The sequence below is a fragment of the Oryzias latipes genome, chromosome 21 (assembly GCF_002234675.1).
Source record: "Oryzias latipes chromosome 21, ASM223467v1".
Lineage (NCBI taxonomy): Eukaryota > Metazoa > Chordata > Actinopteri > Beloniformes > Adrianichthyidae > Oryzias > Oryzias latipes.
In genome coordinates this window covers 20,673,820-20,692,931 of record NC_019879.2, presented here as the reverse complement: position 1 = coordinate 20,692,931, position 19,112 = coordinate 20,673,820, and the positions used below count along the sequence as shown (strand labels likewise).

Here is a 19,112-nt window from a genome sequence, read left to right as displayed (position 1 = left end):
GATAAATTCTGAATGAGGTTCAGTTTGTAGTCCTTACCTCAAAAGTAGGTTTCTAGAATTATGTGAAAGTGTCAAATGTATGGGGTTTTTATCAGATACAAATGCTTATGAATTGTCACACAATTAAAAACAAGGATGCTGACAAAGACACTGCAGGCATGAGATGTTTACAGCTTGGTTTTTGTGGCTTTTTTAGGAAAATGTTTAGGGCTTTTCAGCAAAATGCAAATTAGGATAAGGGAGAACATGTTGAAAAAAGGTACAAGAGCAAGAACAGTTATTCTGACAAATATTTTTGACTGGCTAAAAGCTTTTTCTCTATTTCTCTATAGTAAGCCGTGATTGGTCCATCTGCATTTCTATGGCAACCCCTCTCTCCAATCAGGAGTGAGCATGTTAGAAGGCTACAGCCCTTCCACTGAAAGCAGGCTCGGGAGAATCTTCTGTCAATCATTTTATAAAGGCATCTGATCAGTCAGTATATATCTTGAATAACTTACACTACATCACAAATATCATGAAAAAATGAGGATTAGCAAAAACTTGTTAATAAAGAAGTAAGGATGATTATTCTGACGAACATAATGACTGAGTAATGGCTGTTTTGTATTTGATTTCACGCTCTAAAAAAAAATCTAATGATTAGTCAATAGAAGTGGGATGGGATTTGTATTTTTTATTTTTGTTTTTTTTTTGGACCAACAGGTACTTCCTGTTTGGAATGCGAGGGAGAAGTGGTTGTTCAGTCCAGTTCTCATTTACCTTTAATGGCGTCCACTCACTTTTTTTCACTGCTATTTTGATTGTAGCACAATGGCCTACTGTATAACTAGTGAACCAAAATAGATACTTCTTCCATTTGCTTCTGTGACTCCAACATTTGTGGGATGTTAAGCTGAACCTGGCTGCTCTGGCAGCAGTGGTATGAGTTAATATTGTATAAAACACTGCCTGTATTACAATGAGATTTGGGTCAAGAGTTACTGATGGGGAAGTGCATATAAATGTATATTTTATGGACTGCAATTTAAGAGTGGCTCATAGCCATGGTTTAAGTAAAAAGGTTACTTTTCCAACATATAATGGCTGCATTTAGCTCTGTTAAACACTTGGAAAATTAGAGACTATTATAAGAAGTTCATTTTTCCCCCAGACAACTGTCTTCATTTGATATTTTAGTCCAGATGAGAACACACAAAAGCGATTTTTGGTCAATCCAGACCTTTTGTTTGGAAGCAAGACAGTTTGTTGCTGTGTGACACTCTTCAGGGGAGGGGGTGGGGGTTGTAAGAAGAGGAGAAAATCCAAGATGATTTATTTCTGACTTGTCACACAGACTTCTTTTTGACAACCAAAGAATCTGCTGGATCCATGTGTGGGGATATGGGTGACACATGACAGCTGTGATGCACAGTTTAAGAGCAGGGGGTGCCACGCTTTGGCAAGGATGAAATAAGATGGACGATTGAAACATCGAGTCTGAATTTCATGCCTGAGACATTTCTCATCTCGCTGCATTTTATCGCTGAAAGACAGGCTCTTCTTTTCAACTCATTAGCCGTTTGTTTGGTGCTATTCTGGCTGCTTTAATTAGCCGGTATTGTTCTTGATTTTGTTGTTCATTCCAGGCTTTTATTTTGTCTTTGCCTTCATTTTACCTCCTCCTTATATCTCGCCCCCAGGCGTCTTTGATGAGTGATTGTGTTTTCCTCATGAGTGAATCGAGCCTGGAGGGATGACAGATTGTTGCAACATGTTCAGGTGTTGAGGAGATGAGAAGGCCAGCAGGGCAAGCGACGGAACAATAAAGAGAGGAGGGATTTTTTCTTTTTTATTCCGACAGTCGTGGACATGGAAAATAAATATATTTGCGCTGGTAAATTTATTCAACGTGTGTTTCAGTCGGTAGTGAGGGTGTTCTCTGGGCAGCATGTCTGCATGTCCTCAGTGTTCCCTTGGTAGTTGATATCAGCGTGAGCCATGCAAGGTCAGAGCTGACAGCTCTCTGAAGAGTTAATGAGTCATGTGTGCAGATTTTCTTCTTTCCAGGGTAAAGAACCACAGAGAATTTCTGATTCTGCCAGCTGCGGGACTATAACTATAATTACATGGTTTCCTTTTTTGTCATCTCATAATGGACATTAGTTCTAGGCAGATTTTCCAGCCTTGTGTAATAACGCTACCCGAGTCGAGTGGTCGCACATGTGGAGGAGTGATGCTTCATTTTCCACAGAAGACTTGCTGTTTTTCATCAGTTTATATTTAATCTGTTCACACTTTATGTTTCATATGTATATTGAAGGCTTGTCATTGAGTGGCACACGGCAAGAAAAGTTCCAGAGTTGCTGCAACGCCCCCAACAGAAGAGATTTAATTGTGCAGCGATGCTAACAAAAGCTTTGAGCGGGCTGCAGCGCCCAGATAAAAACACTATCATTCTTTTGTCATTCTGACATCTCCCAACGCCTTCTTCTTCTTCTTCTTCTTCTTCTTTTTTGCTGCCATGAAAAAGGATGGAGTCCCAATTCCATTTAAATTCCCCAGGAATTGAGATTCTAGCGACAAATATGCTGATTATAATGCCATTTTATTCTTTGTGTTGTGTAAAATTCCTGTTTCATCTCTGCATCAGCAGCAAGTCACACCATGTCCTCTCAATATGTTTTATATCAGAACCTGTTATGCTGCCATCCTATGTGATTTCATGCTGCAAAATCGTTTTTAATATGTCCTGTAACTGCTAACTTTAAGACATCATGATAACAATTTAAAGGTTTAAAACGTCAAAAAAAAAAACACTATTTACATTCTCCTGGGTCTGGGTCAGGGGGGGGCAAACCATTAAGCAATTTAATCTGGCCCTTCAAACTGGAAGAAATGAGATATTCCTTATTGATTTTTTTATTTTCCCTATAATTCTAGTATCTTTCCATAGATGGTGCACTACAAGTACTGTACATTGACCTTTGTCGAGGTTCATAAAGTTATTTTTGCATTCATTTGGTGTTGGAAGATTTGATGTCTTTCTGACCTATAAGTGTGTTTTATCAGCCAAACAGGCATTTTTCCGATCATTCCATCGCCACCTGAACGCAGCATTTCTGTTTGTGTTTTTCAAGTTTGTGTTTTTCCCTGATTGACATCAACCCATTGGTGCAATTGGCTCTAAAATGAGAACAAAGTCAAAGTATTGAAACAAAATCTCCAAAAATGTTCAGTTTTAATCCAAATTAAAGCATGTTTTTGTTCAGAAACTATATTTTTATCTCTCTCATGATATGGATTACCAAAACACTCCATGGATATTGTCCTGGTCCAGCCCTTTTAGAACTCTTTGTGGCCCAAGAGTAAAAAAGTTTGCCCATCCCTGGTCTGGGTGATAAAGACATTTATCTTAATTAGAATCAAGTTATGTGAATGCTTTGATTGTTTGTGCATGCTTGTCATGTTGTCGGAAAAAAAAGTATTTCCTTAAATTGTTTGGACCACTTCAAAATGTGTTTAGTTGCAGAGAACTCAAATGCAGGAATCAGGTCTGGTTCTGGGATCTGCTTTCAACTGTACAGTTCAAAACCCTAAAGATGGGATTTTTCCGTTTTTTTATTTTTTTTAAAGTAGTGGAATTTGTTGCTCCCACACCTTCAAGTATCACACATCACACTGCTTTAGTGAAGCATTGCAAATGTCTTTAGTATGTTACTTTCTTTTGCTTAAATTAATTTGAAAAATTACCGTAAGTATCAAGATGAAACTGCAGTTGATAATCAAGCTTCATTGTGACTAGAAATACCCACAAAGCCTTTTAGCATTTTATTGATGCTAAAACTGAAGTGAATTAAAGGTTTAGTAGATTTAGTTTGTTTTTCAGTGATTGTCAGTTGTAATGTGAATCAATTTTGCGCTTGTTTAAATTAGCACATTAAATAAAATAAACGCAATTTACATGCTAAGACGCAGTGATAAACAAAACATTGGACTTTGGCTTTCCAGGTAAAATTAGTGAACGCCAGCATTAATGTCTTTTTACATCTTCATTTTTTTTCTCAACTTAGCCACTGAGGACTGACATGCTGCCTGTGATTTCAGTAAGAAACATTTTACTGAAAGTGATTATGTAGAAATATTATGATTTTTAAAAGAGAAAACGTTTTATCTTGGGGTTTAACAGTGTTAAGTAGGAGAGGATTAGACGGTGGATCATTTTTAAAGTCCCTTTTCAAACACACAGCAGCTGCTGCTGCTTCAGGAGGACTATTAAACGCAATTGACTTGATGATAACGACGGGTGCTAATGTGTGTGAGGCCAAGCTCATTTTCAACTTATTCCTTTGGGGGTTTCTACGCTCTCTGCTGAAAGATCTGCAAATCCGTCTCTCAAGTCGGAATGCCACACTTCAACACCCAGCAGATCAGCGAGAAGCTGCTCCCATAACTAACCCTTCGCTCACTCCTTCCCTAGCATTAGGTGTTGTGTAAAAAAAATGTGCAGGGAAAGCATTTATTTCTTTACTTCAACGCAGGACTTTTAAACCTGGCCACTTCATCCGTCCATTTTCTTAACCTGCTGTATCCATTTAGGGGTCCCTGGACTGCCAGAGCCAAACCTGGCTGCTGTTGGGCAAAAGGCTTTGGAACATTATCTAAATGCATCTCTCAACGCCTTGAGATTTTGATATTATTTGAAATGTATTAAATGAACAAATGAATAAGGATTTCACGCTCTAAGATTTTTTTCACATATGAAACACAGCATTTCTCTATTTCTTCAGTGCTTTGATGGATCCCAAGGGGATTTAGCATGAAGTGAAAAAAGCGCTTCTGTCACCTCTGGAATTCATGCTGCACTTTGTCAGCCAGTTGTCTCCGTGTAATTCTTTAGGAGCAGCTGCCGATTGACAATAATCTTGTGTGTTTGTAGCTGCAACAGTGGCGGGCCCAGCAGGAAGAGGTGGCAAAGCTGGAGGCAGCTGTAGCAGCAAGACAACAAGAGGAAGAGAAAGTGAAGCTAAAGAGGGAGAAAGAGAAGGAAGATGCAGTCAGGATGCAGCACAAGGAAAAGGTAAGTCTACTTGTACTATCCTAAGACCCCACCGTTACATTGACGTGTTATCCATACCATGACAAAGGTGGATAAAAGTGAAGAGGATTTCATGTAATCCATGGACACCAGTGAAGATCACAAACCTCCCAATGTTAAAGTGCTTAGAATAGCACAAGGGTTACAGCTTGGTTTTACCTTGAATCCGATGAATACACAGCTTTTATGATTAAATCTGATCAAAACAAGACAAGTTTACATATTTCTGTAAAAGAGAGCACACTACACTGCAACATTTCTTTCAAGAACGTGGACGATGTCTTCCTTAGATCTCCACCGTTGATGCTGTGCAATGTGCAGCTTCTTCCTCTTTGGTTAAAGTAAACATATTGTTCATGCATTTTGTTTACTTAAGATGCACACGATGGGATCAAAATGTGAAGAACCCGGTGGATAAATTGCATTGATTTGAAGGATGTCAAATTGGATGCACATGCTGTTACAATTATTTGGGGCTTTTGATGTTTTTCTCTGCGTTTACTGAAGGCACAGGTGTGATAACATCATATTCCTGGCTGTTTAATTAACTCGCTCCTCGGGGGTCTGCTAGGAGACTATGGGCAACCTGAGACACGCACTGATTAATGAGGACATTTAGGCCTCATTGGATTCCATAATTTAGCACAATAGTCTGGGAGTCATTGAAATAACTCATTGTCTCTGTTTACACTTATCTGATTTCGGCTCTGTCTCAATCAATAGGACATGATGATCCTCAGAGTTTTATGAGTCAGCCAGTTGGTGATTGTGTGGCTGTTATTCATTTAAACTTTTGTGTAATATTTGTTTTGTTTTTCTCAGGTAAGACAGTTTTATTTGACACAGCTAAAGAGGAGGGAGGCGCTGGAGCGGAGGGAGGAAGAGAGACTTGCCGCTCTGAGGAGTGTCATGGAGGAACAGGCAAGGCGGGACAGGCAAAGGTAAGTTGGATCCGTTTTTTTTTCATTAATCGATGGTTTGTCAGTATCCTGAAAGACATTCAAGATCTAAAAAAAAAAAACGTTTTTTGATTTGTCTACTTTTTTCTCAAGAGACTCACTCCAATGACAATTGTATTGTTAGTAAATGGCGTATACTTGTATAGCGCTTATCTACCTACAAGGACAAAGCGCTTTTACTGTCACAGACCCATTCACCCAGTTACACACACATTCACACACTGGTGGCCGCACCACTGCCAAACACAGGCGCACACCTACCACCAGAGGCAAGGTGGGGTTCAGTGTCTTGCCCAAGGACACTTCGACTCATGGGCGCGCAAGGCGGGAATTGAACCTGCAACCTTACGATCATGGGTCGACTGCCCTACCGCTGCACCTTGGCAGTTGTAGCAATTGTATTTTTTGGTGTTTTTAGCATCTTGTTGTAGCATTTTTCTCATGATGGAGGACATGTATATAAAAAATTCAGCTTAAAATAGCATTTCTGTGTATTTCTTTATTCAAACCATCATGATCAGGAGTATACATAAAAATGGCGTTGTAAAAAGCTTGTAGTTGTGACGTCAAAGCTACAACTGCAAGCTGCAAGCTCTCTGCTGTGCTCCATTATGATGCATCCACTTGTAGACCAATGGATCCGTGTACATCTTTGTTTTCCTCGTCCGTACTGGCATCTAGCTCAAAACTGTATGGCTGGATAGAACCAATGTTGCTCGCCATCTTTGTTTCACCGGTAATATTAGGTTAAGTTTGTGTGGGACTGTAAGCCAGTGGGAAAGAGTGTAAACAGATGGATCATGGAAAAGGGGGGGGGGGGGGGGGGCTTACTCCATTTCTACTGGACTACAGCCGCTTTGCAGAAACGATATCCTTGAAAACAAAACAGGTTTTTAGATTTAGCCGTAAAACGGCATAATCATAATTCAAATTACACTGGGAAAAATAATTTAAATAGATCGAATGATGATCGGAGTGGGACTTTAAATTCTAACTTAAATTCAAGGGTTGAAACCTGGACACTGACTCTATTACGTACTTAAAACGATTTCTTCCTCTCCTCAACAAAAACATATATTTATTCATTTCCAGCAATGTTTGCCCTCATTGTCTTTCCTTTTTTACTCAGACTCTAAATGCTCTTGCAAAATTTGGGGTTATATTTAGTGTCTTTACCCTGCTGTGGGCAGAAATGTAGAGAAGAAGGAGGGTCTAATGGCAGGGATGCCCGCTTTAGTTTAGTTTAGTTTAGTTTAGTTTAGTTTAGTTTAGTTTAGTTTAGTTTAGTTTAGTTTAGTTTAGTTTAGTTTAGTTTAGTTTAGTTTAGTTTAGTTTAGTTTAGTTTAGTTTAGTTTAGTTTAGGCATTACCAATTGAATTCTAGGACTTTATGTTCTTTATGATTTCATGTTCATTATACAATTACCGGTATGAAGCTCATTGAGACGACTATTGTTGCAATGTTGGGCTACATGCTTAAAATTGAATTGAATTACTAGCATAAACGTGTTTCAAAAAGGAGAAGGATCTCTAGCTGATCAAGGTGGGCTGAGTTTGGTCCAAATGTCCAACTCCTCCTGTGTGCAATAATACAACAACTTACATGACCCAGAAAGTGCTTCATGGTGACTTTACAATAACTTTTTTTCTTTTCCCACAACCTTTTGCTTGTGTCTTAAGGCCAGCAGCCTCCATACTTTTGGCCTTGTTTCCCCATCTGAAAAGTGGTTCACTGCTTGTCCTCTGAGAGGAGTTAGAGCTCCTTGTTCCGACTTGACTTAACTCACGTCTTTTATTTAAAAAACACTACACGGAAAAGACTTACATTAGTGGATAGAGCTTGATGGACTTATCTTAATAAGTTTAATGTCAGTATATGTCTCTCAATAACTTCTGCTTAAATTTTGTTTTATCTCTAGTTACTCATAAAATGTGTTAAATGTATAGATTCATAACCGTAAAATCATCAGGTGAATGGTGACAGAAAGTTGATTTACTTGCTGAAGCTTGAAAGGAAAACATCATCTGTGTGCACACTTCAGTGGGAATCGCACTTTACTGAAGTACAAACCTTTTTGTCTTTGACAACATGGAATTTCTGAAAACATTTCTACCTGTAAAAGCAACTTTTTGTGTTTGAAAAGGTTTTATACATTTCCCAAATCTTTTCTTTTACTACTTGATTTAAATTATTTTATAATAAACCATGAAAAACCAACACTTAGACTACACAATTCTAACGGTCTCACAAGACTGTTGTCTGATGGATGCTGACACACTAACGGAAAACTGCTCTGTCTGATTGTCCATATCTAACTGTCTAACAAAAAGGCAAAAGTTAACAGATCCTTTATTTATTAACCAGTCAGGTATCATGTTTATAACTTAGTTCAGCAGCGCCAAAGCATAACTATTGAATGTGATTTTTTTTAAACTTTTGTCCAGGGGAGAAACCCCTTCTCATTTTGTCCATTGTCACAATTAAGCCCCTACTCTTATGTTTTAGGTGTTTTTAATGTGCTCTTGTGGCATTTTGCTCATGATGGAGGACCTATAAAAAGAAAATTAAGCTCAATTTGCATAATCATAATTAAAAGACCACTGGGAATAGTTTTAAAATACCTCAAAAGATGATTGGAGTGGGATTTTAAATTATGTCAACAAGTCTTAATAATGTCTCTCTACGTGGCACCTACATTTTCAAAAAGTTTTTTTTTTCTCCTCTGTTTTTCTTCCCATCCTTTAGAAATAGTCAAAATCCACCCCTGAATCATCTGTTGCAGTGTGTCATACTTCACATCCATTGCTGGTTATGGATTATTTCATAGCTTTGTGATGTTTAGCCCTTGTGCTATCCTAGGCACTTTAACATTGGGAGCTGGGTCATCTCGACCCATTAGACAGTGCTCTGAACCTTTATTCTTCAATGACTTGGGATCTTCACTGGTGTCCATGGATTATCCACCTTTGTCATGGTATGGATAACACGTCAATGCAAGGGTGGGGTCATCTAAGATAGCACAAGGGTTAGATAAACATAAGTATTTTATTTTGTGAATAAATAAGTAAAAAATAATAGACTAACCTTGTTTTTCCAGAATTCAGAATGGTCATATTTCTTCCAGTTTTGGTCCCCTTTGGCAGAGTATTCTGACCATGAAGCACTAAACTTGACATGACGTCTGCCATCTGTTTCTACTGACACGCTCAGACACTTGCATTTATGCATTCAAACGGGAAGAATTTTGGCTATGAGGGTAAACCGGGGGGGGCTGAGAAAAAGATAAGAACTGATGATGGAGTGAGGAGTCTCTCCCTGGCCCCGTCACAGCCAGAGGCAGGCTGTGTGGGAACTGATAGGTAATGCTGCCTGTGGCCATGGCAAAAGAAGAGAAGCATCTTGGAAGTCTGATGTCCACATCCTCTCTCTGCTTCCCTCAGGGTGCAGTTACGGGCAGATATGTTGCTGCGGCGACAAGAAGAGAGAGGGGAGCTCGAGCTTGAGCGGCAGAGAGAAGAACAAGCCAGACAGAATCGTCTGGAAGCTCTCAAAAAGCAGGTCAATCATTAGCCGGGCTTTACACTTTCAGCCTGCCGGTTTTCCTGTCAGATAAGATTAGTGACAAGGGAAAAAAAATGGATTTACTGTGAAGAGACATCAGTGCCACCTAATGGCTGACTGTAAAAATACAGAAGTGTCTTATTGACTTTGCGTAATGGGTTTTATTTGTATAAATGTAGGTGGAGGTGGTGGCAGAGGCAGATCCAGTGAGGATGACAGCTAACACCAAGGCTTGGAGCAGCCGGGTGCTGGATAAAGAATACCAGAAGCCTCTCTACAGCCTTAACACATACACAGACACGCAGGCACGGTTATTAATTTTTTGTTTAAAAGATTACAAAAACTACCTGTGTGATTATTTTCTCCAAGTTCCTCACCTTTAATTTGAATGTTTTACATTTACATGATCATCTCCCACCCTTATTTTTTTCTGTCAGTCAGTCAGTCACGTTTTGTGTTTCGTTTCTTTCTCGGTGAGCCTGACCTCTACTTTTGGGAAAATTGTGTAAGATTTGTCTAGTCAAACAGAACTTGTCCTTATTTCAACCAAAACTTCAAAGCCACTCTGTCAATATGTAAACTTTGGAATCTGTGGCTGGTTATGTTCATTATGTACAGAACATGTTAGGATTTGGTTATTATGTAACACAAGCAGTGATTTATGGTTGTCAAATTGGGGATTTTCCCCTCCACTAGCAAACAATGTAAAGGAGTCTGTTTTTTCTTCTTTTTTTTTTAACAAAAGTAAAAGGCTGTGTGTAATTAAGTTGACACATAGCTGCAAATAAAAGCTTAATTTACTGTGGCTCTCCAAATGTCTGTTTTACAGATTGTGTCTGATCCGAGAGTGCGGGTCGAGCAGGCTCTGCGGGAGGCTGGACTGCACCAAAGTCATTACGCCACAAAGGTTCTGTCTGAAATCAAACCTCTCAAGCCGCCTCGACGAGACACCAAATCCATGTTTAAGTTTTGATCATTTTGTATTTAAGTCAAGTCTGAACCTGTCTTGGCTCTGTGCATTCAGTATTTACACACATTTATTTTATTTAGTGTGGGAAAACCCACAGATAAGCTCTGTTCATTTATCATAAAAAAGCAGTGCAGCTGCCCAACAAGTGATTTTCGTTTCGTGCTCAGATACTGGACATGTTTATTTTAAAACTTATATTTGAGATGCATGGTCCTCTCAATCCAGTTTTACTGAACAGTTTGTTTTACTAAATGTTAGAACTCTAAATAAAGTTAATTCAGGAATGAATCAAGTTTATTTTATGTTTGTTGTGTTTGTGGTCTATGTGCAGTTTACAACCTTTGTAGTCATAGAAACCAGGCAACATAAAATCTTTTTGCAGATTTTTATTTGCTTTCATAAATATCAAAGGATTTAAAATAACATCTAATAAATCCAATATATTTGGCTTATTAAACAAATCATTTAAACTCTTAAAACTTAAATAGGTGCCCATTTCAAGTATCACTAATCAATTTTTGTTGTGTGTATTTACATTTTTAAATGTTACATATTTACAGCTGTTTAAATATCTGGGGCTTCAGGGAATAAGTCCGAGGCGTTTCTTGATGAAGTAAGCCACCAGGATTTGAGGTCTCTGCTGGTACTCCACCAGAACCTCATGAGAAGAGGTGATCTGATCTCCTTCAAAGCGGTTCAGTAACGTGACACAGACCACAGCAGCTGAGGGGGGGAAGGATCAGTGATAGGTCAGTTGTCATGCTGTTCAGATCATGTACAAACAAAAACTGCACAGGAGTTTTACCTTTGAGGCCACAGACCCGGCACATGGCAGCAAAGACGGTGGACTCCATCTCGATGTTTCTCACTCCAGCCTCATAAGCTTTCCTTAGATACTCCAGTTTCTCCTCATGAGAGAAAGAGCAGAGAGCTCCATCAAGCCGGCCCTGACCTGGAGAGCCACAGAGATTGACTTGTTAGTAAAGGGGCGGGAGACTTATTCCCAAATGGGACTGAAATAAAAACAGTTTTTTTTCAGTACCTTCATAGAAGTCATGGGTGCACATGGTCTTTCCAATAACAGTTGGAAAGCTCTGAAGTTCAGAGGCATACTGCAGAAGCTCACTGGCCACCTCTTCGTCCAACTCTGTACTCCTGGTGATGACCTTACCCAGAACCACTTGTTCAAATTGGGGGCAGAAAGAGTAGTCCACTGCTTTATCTGTTATTACCACCGTCCCTGGATTTAAACCTGGACAAGACGGCAACTGCTTATTTATTTTCTCATTTTTTGCCAAACCCAAGTTCCATCTACAATAGACATGCAGTAAATTTGACATATAGACATAAATGCTAGGTTTACTGGTACTTTTAATAAAAAAATTAAAAAAAACATACCGACTCCTCCGGATGTTCCCAGACGAAACAAAACCACATCCTGGCACCGAGCATGATGCAGCAGCTTGATGAGCTCATGCAGCATGATTGAGATGGATGGGACGCCCATGCCATGCTGTCACGTCAAAATGCAGTAAATCAACTCAACAGCCATAAAACTCTCAGTTCGTACGCAAATAATAAGCCTACAAATCAGCAAATAGGTAGATCGTTCCTGTAAGCATGGACATACTTACACTTATAGAGAGTACTGGCCCCACTTTGTACATGGAGTAGCGATCAGTGCCCTCGCAGATATCCCGGATGTCGTCTGGGTTTCCAGGAATGTGTAGGTCTTGGTGGATGAAGTGGGCAAAAGCCTTCATTCGATTTGCGCTTCCACCAACACACACAAACTACAGAAACAGCAACAAAAGAACAATTAAACTCCGGTTTCTCTTCTCGTCTCAGAAGATTTAGGCTTAACATAGAACTCTTTTACAAACTTTGATATCTCCAAACATTTCTGGGAGGTTGTGAGTCTTAGTGCTCAGGCTGAAGTGGTACAGAATGTCCTCCTCCATGGTGTCAAGATAAGGATTTTTGACATGGACCTGTTGTCTGAGAGTGATGTTCTGGATAAATAGACGTTCACAAGTATATTTGAAAAAATATCACAATCTCACTTAATCCTTTACTTACTTGATGTAATCCTTGTGGTCTTTTCCCAAGCGGTTCAGAAGAATCAGTGCCATGGCAGGAGATGCTTTCAAGCAAAGGTTTTTAAAAAAAATGCTTTTACCAGTCTATGCAAAATCTGAGCCCCTGTCTGTGTGCCTTTTCAATCAAGAGACAGTTTTAACGGCTGACTTAATATACTTGTGACTCTTGACCCAACAGCTGATTGGTTGTGTAGAGAGGAGTAGTCAGCGGTCCCCGCCCTGATTAAAATGTACCGGCTCCAAACAAACAGAGCAAAAGCTACAACAAAAAATATTTGCACAAGGTAAAAAGTGATTTAAAAACCGCTGCAATTGGAAACCCCACATCCCATATAAATACTGCTAAGGTTAAAGATTACATACATGTTAGGAAAGTGTGTAATGTCCTGACATAAGTCAATAGGAGGCGAGAGGATATCTGACGTGATTTGACATAACTGACCAAGAGAACAGGCAGATGACCTGCGATTGAGTTTGCAGACATTTGGCAAATCCTCCAAAACATTGACATGCTCACAAAGTGAAATGAACAAACAAGCACTGATCACACAGAGTGCACACGCATGAAAGCACAGAAAGACGAAATTCCAAATCTTTAGAACTTTATTTGAAATTTTCTGCAAACCGGAACAATCCAGCTAAAAATATAACACATTCAGCATCTTTAGTAACAAGGCAAAGCAGATGAGACAAACAGCGCAAATGCTGCTGAGTCAGTCGACAACCTTAATCCTCTAAGAAATGCCGGTACAATATTTGACGGGACTTAACGAGAAAGAGGAACAGACATGAATGTCATAGGAGAAGACGGCGTGGTTTTGGATCTGGCAGACCTCCAGACTGTTGAGGATAAAATGAAGCAGAGCAAAAATCATTAACTTCGCCTTTACAGCATAATTCACCAATATCTTTACATCAAGAGGTTTAGAAATCGCAGAGAGCTGAAATTATAGTCATTTTATTGGCTATTTGTTTATACTGCTCAGTAATCTGTGTCTGTTTCTTTTTTACAGCACTGAAAGCGTGATTAGCAAAAAGAAATGACAGTGTTTTGGGGTGTTTAGGGCTCCTTACTTGCATCATTGGATTGGGCTGTTGGCTTCAGCATAGCCAAAACTCAGAAGCTTAGACATGTCAACAGGTGCCGGCTTCTTGTCAAACACTCTGAAAAAGCAGAAAGTCATTTCAAATTGACTTCTTAGGTTCTTCTATTATCAGACACGGTTCTGTTTTTTCACATATCTAGGTGTAATACAAGCACTATGAACTTTATTGAACTAGTCGTTCAAAATTGTATAGAAAATCCACTTTTTGCCTTTTTATGTAAATTAAATCAGTGGAAATATTTAGTCATTTCAAAATATAAATAATTATCTAAAGAACTGTGGCCAAAAAGACTACAGTGGTTACAGTTTAAACATCAAACATGAGTTGTTCCTTTCACTAATCCAAAACTGTTTTTTTAAGGTAAACCTCGGTACTTATTTCTGGTTTATATAAAAGTACACATAATCAGTAACTGGTAATGGTATTCTTCAAACAGAAATTTTCACTGTCATCCATTTACTAGCATATTTTCTCCCACATGGAGTCACAAATTGTTCATGAACTAGTAATTCCTTCATTTGTGTTAGAAACCTGCTTAAATGGCCTCATTAGTGTGTTTGCTTGCATTGTAAAAACACTATGATATTTATGGTCATGAATTTTCTCTGCAGCGGTAAAGTGAGTTCCTGCGGGGCTTTAACAAGTCATTGACATTCTCCTGACTGTTTGGGGAACACAAAGCACTGATCAGATGTGAGCCAAAGCAAACAGCCGGGCTCACAGATGATTCTGGAAGCCATTAAACTTTGTTCTGTTTGGTTTGACTTGAGCTTGCAGCCTGCCTGCCGTTTCATCACATAATGTATGAACTGCAGTCTATACAAGACTAGCTCTGAAGCATAAACACCCTTTCTAACTGTTATCAGCCAGCAACCTAATCAAAACAACATTACACAGCGTCAGGAACATATGAGAAAGATTCAGTTCTTAAAAACTCATCATACTGTTATATATATTTTTAATTTTCATATTATGCTTTTCATCTAATTTAAGTAATTGAAAAAACAAATGAAAATAACCAATTAGATAAATTTTCCATTCTCCAATTTAAGAGTTTTGCTTGATTTATCACCTTAAAAACAAAAGCATTTTTACAGTTTAGTTAAAATTTTCCACAGATCATGAATCAATTCATAAAGCGTTATTCTAAAATACACCGGAATGGATTTAGATATCACAGAGTATCTTAAAGTTATATCACCCAAAAAGAATGCATTTAATGCCAACATTTAGCAGTTGGCCTTTTTCTGTCTATTTTCTCTCTACATACATCACATCCAGTCAATGAGATGTTAGACTTCCCCACATTAAAGCTGGAACAGTTTTGTGCAAGATGGAAAGCTTGAGCGAATTGCACTAATCAAATAGCGGGCCGTTCTGTTTCAAAATGTTACAAATAATTGATCAAATCAACAGAAACTTTAAAACCCTAAGAATTTAGGAAGAAAATAGGTAAAATAACTGATGAGGCTCTCTGTTCATTTGTCTCAAGTATGTAATTACATATTCTTTTGTACAATACTTCTCATGGACTGTGTGTGTTAATACAGAGTAACAGCACCACCTTGTGACAAGAACAACTTACAACCTCTTGTATTTGCCGGGCTCCTGATGCTCGGTTTGGGAATTCAGCTCCTCCATATGGATGGGAAGCCCTTCAACATTCTGAGGATAAAAAAAAAAGTCAAAAATATTTGTTTTTTTTTTTTCCTTTTGGTTACTCGGTAATAACCCTTCTGTTTGGTCTCACTACACCAACTTGTGCAAACAAAAGCAATAGATCGTTACATAGCTTGTTCACCTTTTCTTTTTCAGTGAAGCTCACGTTGTCCCTCTCCCAGGCTGACATGTTGTCAGAGCCAAACGGGGCTTCTAATGTCTGAAAGGCTCCAGAGTTTTTCTCATCCTTGCTGTTAATTAGATATTTAGAGGAAAAAAATAAATCAAGATACATTTTTGAAAGATAAATAAATTAAATAAAAAAAATAAGCCAGAAATATAACTACAAACTGGAACTTCATCGTAACATTTAATCAAATTTTTCAAGCACCTTTGTTGGCTGATGTCTCCTGATTCAGAGCAGAACCAGTCTGGAGGTTTATATGAATTTGGTGTAGAGGTAACTGCTTCCTCTTGGGACAAAAGTCCTGTTTTTATGACAAAAAATGGGGAAAGAAAGTGTAGTAACAGAAATAAAACGAACCAAAGCAATGACTGGAAAAGGAACATGATTGTACCTTTATGTCCCCCTTGTTTCGCAAGCTTGACATAAGCAGAATCACTCTCCAGGACGACGGTCCTTCTCCCTCGAGCCCTCTCTTCAGGAAGAGTCCTGATGCTTGGGGACAAACCAGGAATCTGGGAGATATGACCATCTAGCGTGTGGTACCCCGTTTTGACTCCTGCAGAGGTGCTCATGTCACTTATCCATAAACTTACAAAATATAATGGTGGATATTATAGTCAGACACTTGAATCAGAGAGAGAATTATTTATGCCATTACTCAACTTCAAGACAAACTAAATCCCTTAGAAAAAAGTAGCCAATTTAAGTGTACTACAAGTGTACTAAAAGTGAGAAAAGTGTACTTGAAGTTTACATTTTATGTACCATTGTAAAATGAAAACGTTCCAATTCAGTCTGAAAAGGTATTCAGTTAGTAGGCCTATCTTTTCCTACACTACACATACATGGTAGTATACTTGCTTAAAAGTATTTATGATCAAGTATACTTGTTAAAATAAACTTTAGGTGTACTACTTTTTGCTAAAACTGTTTATGTAAGTGAATTTACACAATATTCTGCGTACAAGGCACAAAAGAAGCTTTTGTAAAGATTTTTAAGAATGAATGAATGTAAACAGCTATACTTACCAGATTTGACCAGCTCAAGATCGTTATCATTGAGAAAAAACGGCGCGTTTCTGGTGAAAAAAAGCATAAGCAGCTACAAGTACAAGAGCAATATGACGCCCACAAGGTTTAGTTAAAGTGGTTAACATCAATCAGTTCTATTAACTCATCCAAAACAGGTTAAAGTTGACGCAGAATCAGAATCTGTATGTGTTGTAAACCTACTTGGGATTCATCGTAGAAGAGCAAATTCGGAAGAAACTGTTTTGCTAGTTCCGTGTAGCAGTTGACTCCTCGTCTCCATGGAAACGGGTTCAAATGGTCACCACGGGCAGCAGCTGTTCAGGTGGAAAAGTCTGTCACGTCTTCCGTTTGGTCGGTGAAACGACAAAACTCTCATTAAAATGAATTATAATTTTAAATAAATGTTCTTTATTCCAGAAATAATTCAAAACAGCAGCAGGTATTGTAACAAAAACAACTATAATGAAAAGGATAATTAGAATGGTCGCTCTTGTATTTTATTTTGGTAAATTATTTTATTTTTATTTTTATCGTTCACCTTTTTTGATATAAAATTTAGCACATAATGTTCACTGATGATCACGCTTTTGCGCTGTAAGTTGTTAAAATTTCACGTTTTCTTATGAGTAAGGAAACATTATTATTTATTAATTAAATAAAGGCAGTCCAAAAATACACTTGAAAAAATTGAAAAATATTTGATTTAAATATGTTGTAAAATATTAAATGCATTTATGCCATTTATTTTTGTTTGTTAAGTTATTTAAATAAATACGTATTTTAAATATTAAAAAATCTTATTAGTGTTAAATCCTAATAGTTTGTTTCATGTTCCGTAAGAATCTTGCCTGCCAACAAGGTGAGCATAGCCAAGAAACAACCAAATCCTTTAAAAAAAAAAAAAATACTTGGTCATGTCAAGTTTTATTGCAACTATGTACAGGACAGGAAATGTTGATCTCTACTGCAAGATAAAACACCAAAAAGGAAAAACAGATTGAATTGCGTGAACTTTCTACTTTACTCAACAATAAATGTGTTGGTAATTAAACTTTTACAGGGGAAGACGTGGATACAAATTGAAGTAGTTTTCACTTTGATTAAGGACATAATATTGTTGAAAAAGCAATAACTGTTTTAAACTGCAATGCAAAATGATAATTTGATAGTGGTGTTATTTCCTCTTTCAAAGAACCATTGCTGTTGAATTTTTGTTTTTAAATAGAAGGAAAAAATCATTTGCATACACACAGGGGGGGTTGGTTATAGGATTGATCACCATGAAACTCTGAGATAAAAAGTAGGCCCATAAATAATTTCAATAAATCCTTCAAAATGTTCCTGTACATATGTGAGGAGGGAATAACATGAATGATATAAAAAATAAACAATGAATAGATTGTTTAATAGATTTTATCAATTATAGAACTTGAGAAAAGGTTGAAAACACGTCTTTATAGCAAAAATGTCCATTCTGTTTTTGCAGTTTAATGTGATTAACTTTGCTCTTTGACAAAAAAAAGTGAGTTGTTGGGTATAATATACTTGGAAATGGTAATATAGTTATGTACTTAGTAGTTCTGAACCTATCCCCCTTTTCATGAATTCATTTATGTTATAATTGCACGTTTTATTTGTTGAACATTTGCTCAACGAGTCATGAATTTTGTTTTATTTTGGCATTTCTGACCGGAAGTGAGTTTCGGAAACCCCCCCTCACTTCCGCTAGCTTAATTACAGTAGTAAGTCGCCGCAAGGTAACTTCCTCCACCAATCCTGGCTTTTTGCCTTGGAAACGGAGCCGCCGGGTTGCAAATACTAAAGTCAGACGGTTTGCCCCCCTCTTTCGATTGCGTAAAGACAGACAGTGCCGCAAAATGTAGCACAAATTCGGCTGTTTGTAAGTACGAATAGCGAGTGAGTTTGTCACCGCTTTTGGCCACGAACGGAGCGACCGATGGACGATTTAGTTGGCGTCATGAAGGCTCTGCTTTTCAGACTTCGGCAAACAGATGGGGTATTGTCTGTTAATTTATTGTCAGTTAAAGCGTAAGTTCTACCTGTGTTGGTTACCGAGCCACCGTGAAGCACCTTAAAAGGGTAAGTCAAATCGCAACATACCCAGAAGGTGTTTTTAAAGCTGGCTTAAAATTCTTTCTACGTATATCTGTGTGTGTTGGGAATGCGACATGGAAAAGTTTCTCGAAAGAAACCTCTGCTGTGTTCAAGCTTTGCCTCGTAAAAAGCAGGCCTTCTTTTGTGTGTTTACCTATAAAAATGTCATATTTTACGTGTTTTTGGTTGTGAACAGCTGTGTGTTACGACCAGCCTGAAGACAGTGTCCATCTCATTCCCAGGCAGACGTTATTTGCTGTTTTAAAAAAAATGGTGATGAGCTCCAGGTCAAAAGAATTCAAATGAGTGTTCGCTTTCACAACTGCTGCGGCCGATCGGGCGGCCC

General features: G+C 38.2%; 4 protein-coding genes across 7 annotated transcripts in view; 2 read left to right on the top strand and 2 right to left on the bottom strand.

Annotated features, from left to right (window-relative positions):
- Positions 1-10,855, top strand: part of ccdc148 (coiled-coil domain containing 148) — a 31,264-nt gene extending 20,409 nt beyond the window's left edge. For all 3 annotated transcript variants that reach the window (XM_023950639.1, XM_023950641.1, XM_023950640.1), the window contains exons 11-15: positions 4,919-5,059; positions 5,900-6,018; positions 9,477-9,594; positions 9,777-9,902; positions 10,427-10,855. In XM_023950639.1, coding sequence (XP_023806407.1) covers positions 4,919-5,059; positions 5,900-6,018; positions 9,477-9,594; positions 9,777-9,902; positions 10,427-10,570 — 648 coding nt within the window. In that variant the 3' untranslated portion in view covers positions 10,571-10,855. The remainder of the gene's footprint in view (positions 1-4,918; positions 5,060-5,899; positions 6,019-9,476; positions 9,595-9,776; positions 9,903-10,426) is intronic.
- An 83-nt stretch (positions 10,856-10,938) lies between these two features.
- On the bottom strand, positions 10,939-12,971 carry upp2 (uridine phosphorylase 2). The gene is made up of 7 exons (XM_004081724.3): positions 12,647-12,971; positions 12,451-12,565; positions 12,202-12,360; positions 11,966-12,080; positions 11,610-11,819; positions 11,373-11,519; positions 10,939-11,290 (listed from the first exon to the last, which is right to left on the bottom strand). Exons 1-7 carry the CDS (start codon positions 12,697-12,699, stop codon positions 11,148-11,150), a joined length of 942 nt encoding a protein of 313 aa, XP_004081772.1. The 5' UTR covers positions 12,700-12,971; the 3' UTR covers positions 10,939-11,147.
- Positions 12,972-13,251: 280 nt separating this feature from the next.
- Positions 13,252-16,987, bottom strand: LOC101174384 (uncharacterized protein C7orf57 homolog). 2 transcript variants are annotated; one of them, XM_004081725.4, is made up of 8 exons: positions 16,853-16,987; positions 16,649-16,698; positions 16,011-16,175; positions 15,824-15,920; positions 15,575-15,683; positions 15,359-15,438; positions 13,741-13,830; positions 13,252-13,506 (listed from the first exon to the last, which is right to left on the bottom strand). In XM_004081725.4, the coding sequence occupies exons 1-7, from the start codon at positions 16,861-16,863 to the stop codon at positions 13,746-13,748; spliced, it is 597 nt and encodes a 198-aa protein (XP_004081773.1). In that variant the 5' UTR covers positions 16,864-16,987; the 3' UTR covers positions 13,252-13,506; positions 13,741-13,745. The 2 variants fall into 2 exon arrangements, with proteins under 2 accessions (XP_004081773.1, XP_011488022.1); XM_011489720.3 differs by having other exon boundaries at positions 15,362-15,438; positions 16,853-16,986.
- A 1,386-nt stretch (positions 16,988-18,373) lies between these two features.
- Positions 18,374-19,112, top strand: part of acvr1 (activin A receptor type 1) — a 28,466-nt gene continuing 27,727 nt past the window's right edge. Inside the window, exon 1 of the mRNA XM_011489717.3 lies at positions 18,374-18,751. The gene's annotated coding sequence lies outside the window, so the exon portion shown is untranslated. The remainder of the gene's footprint in view (positions 18,752-19,112) is intronic.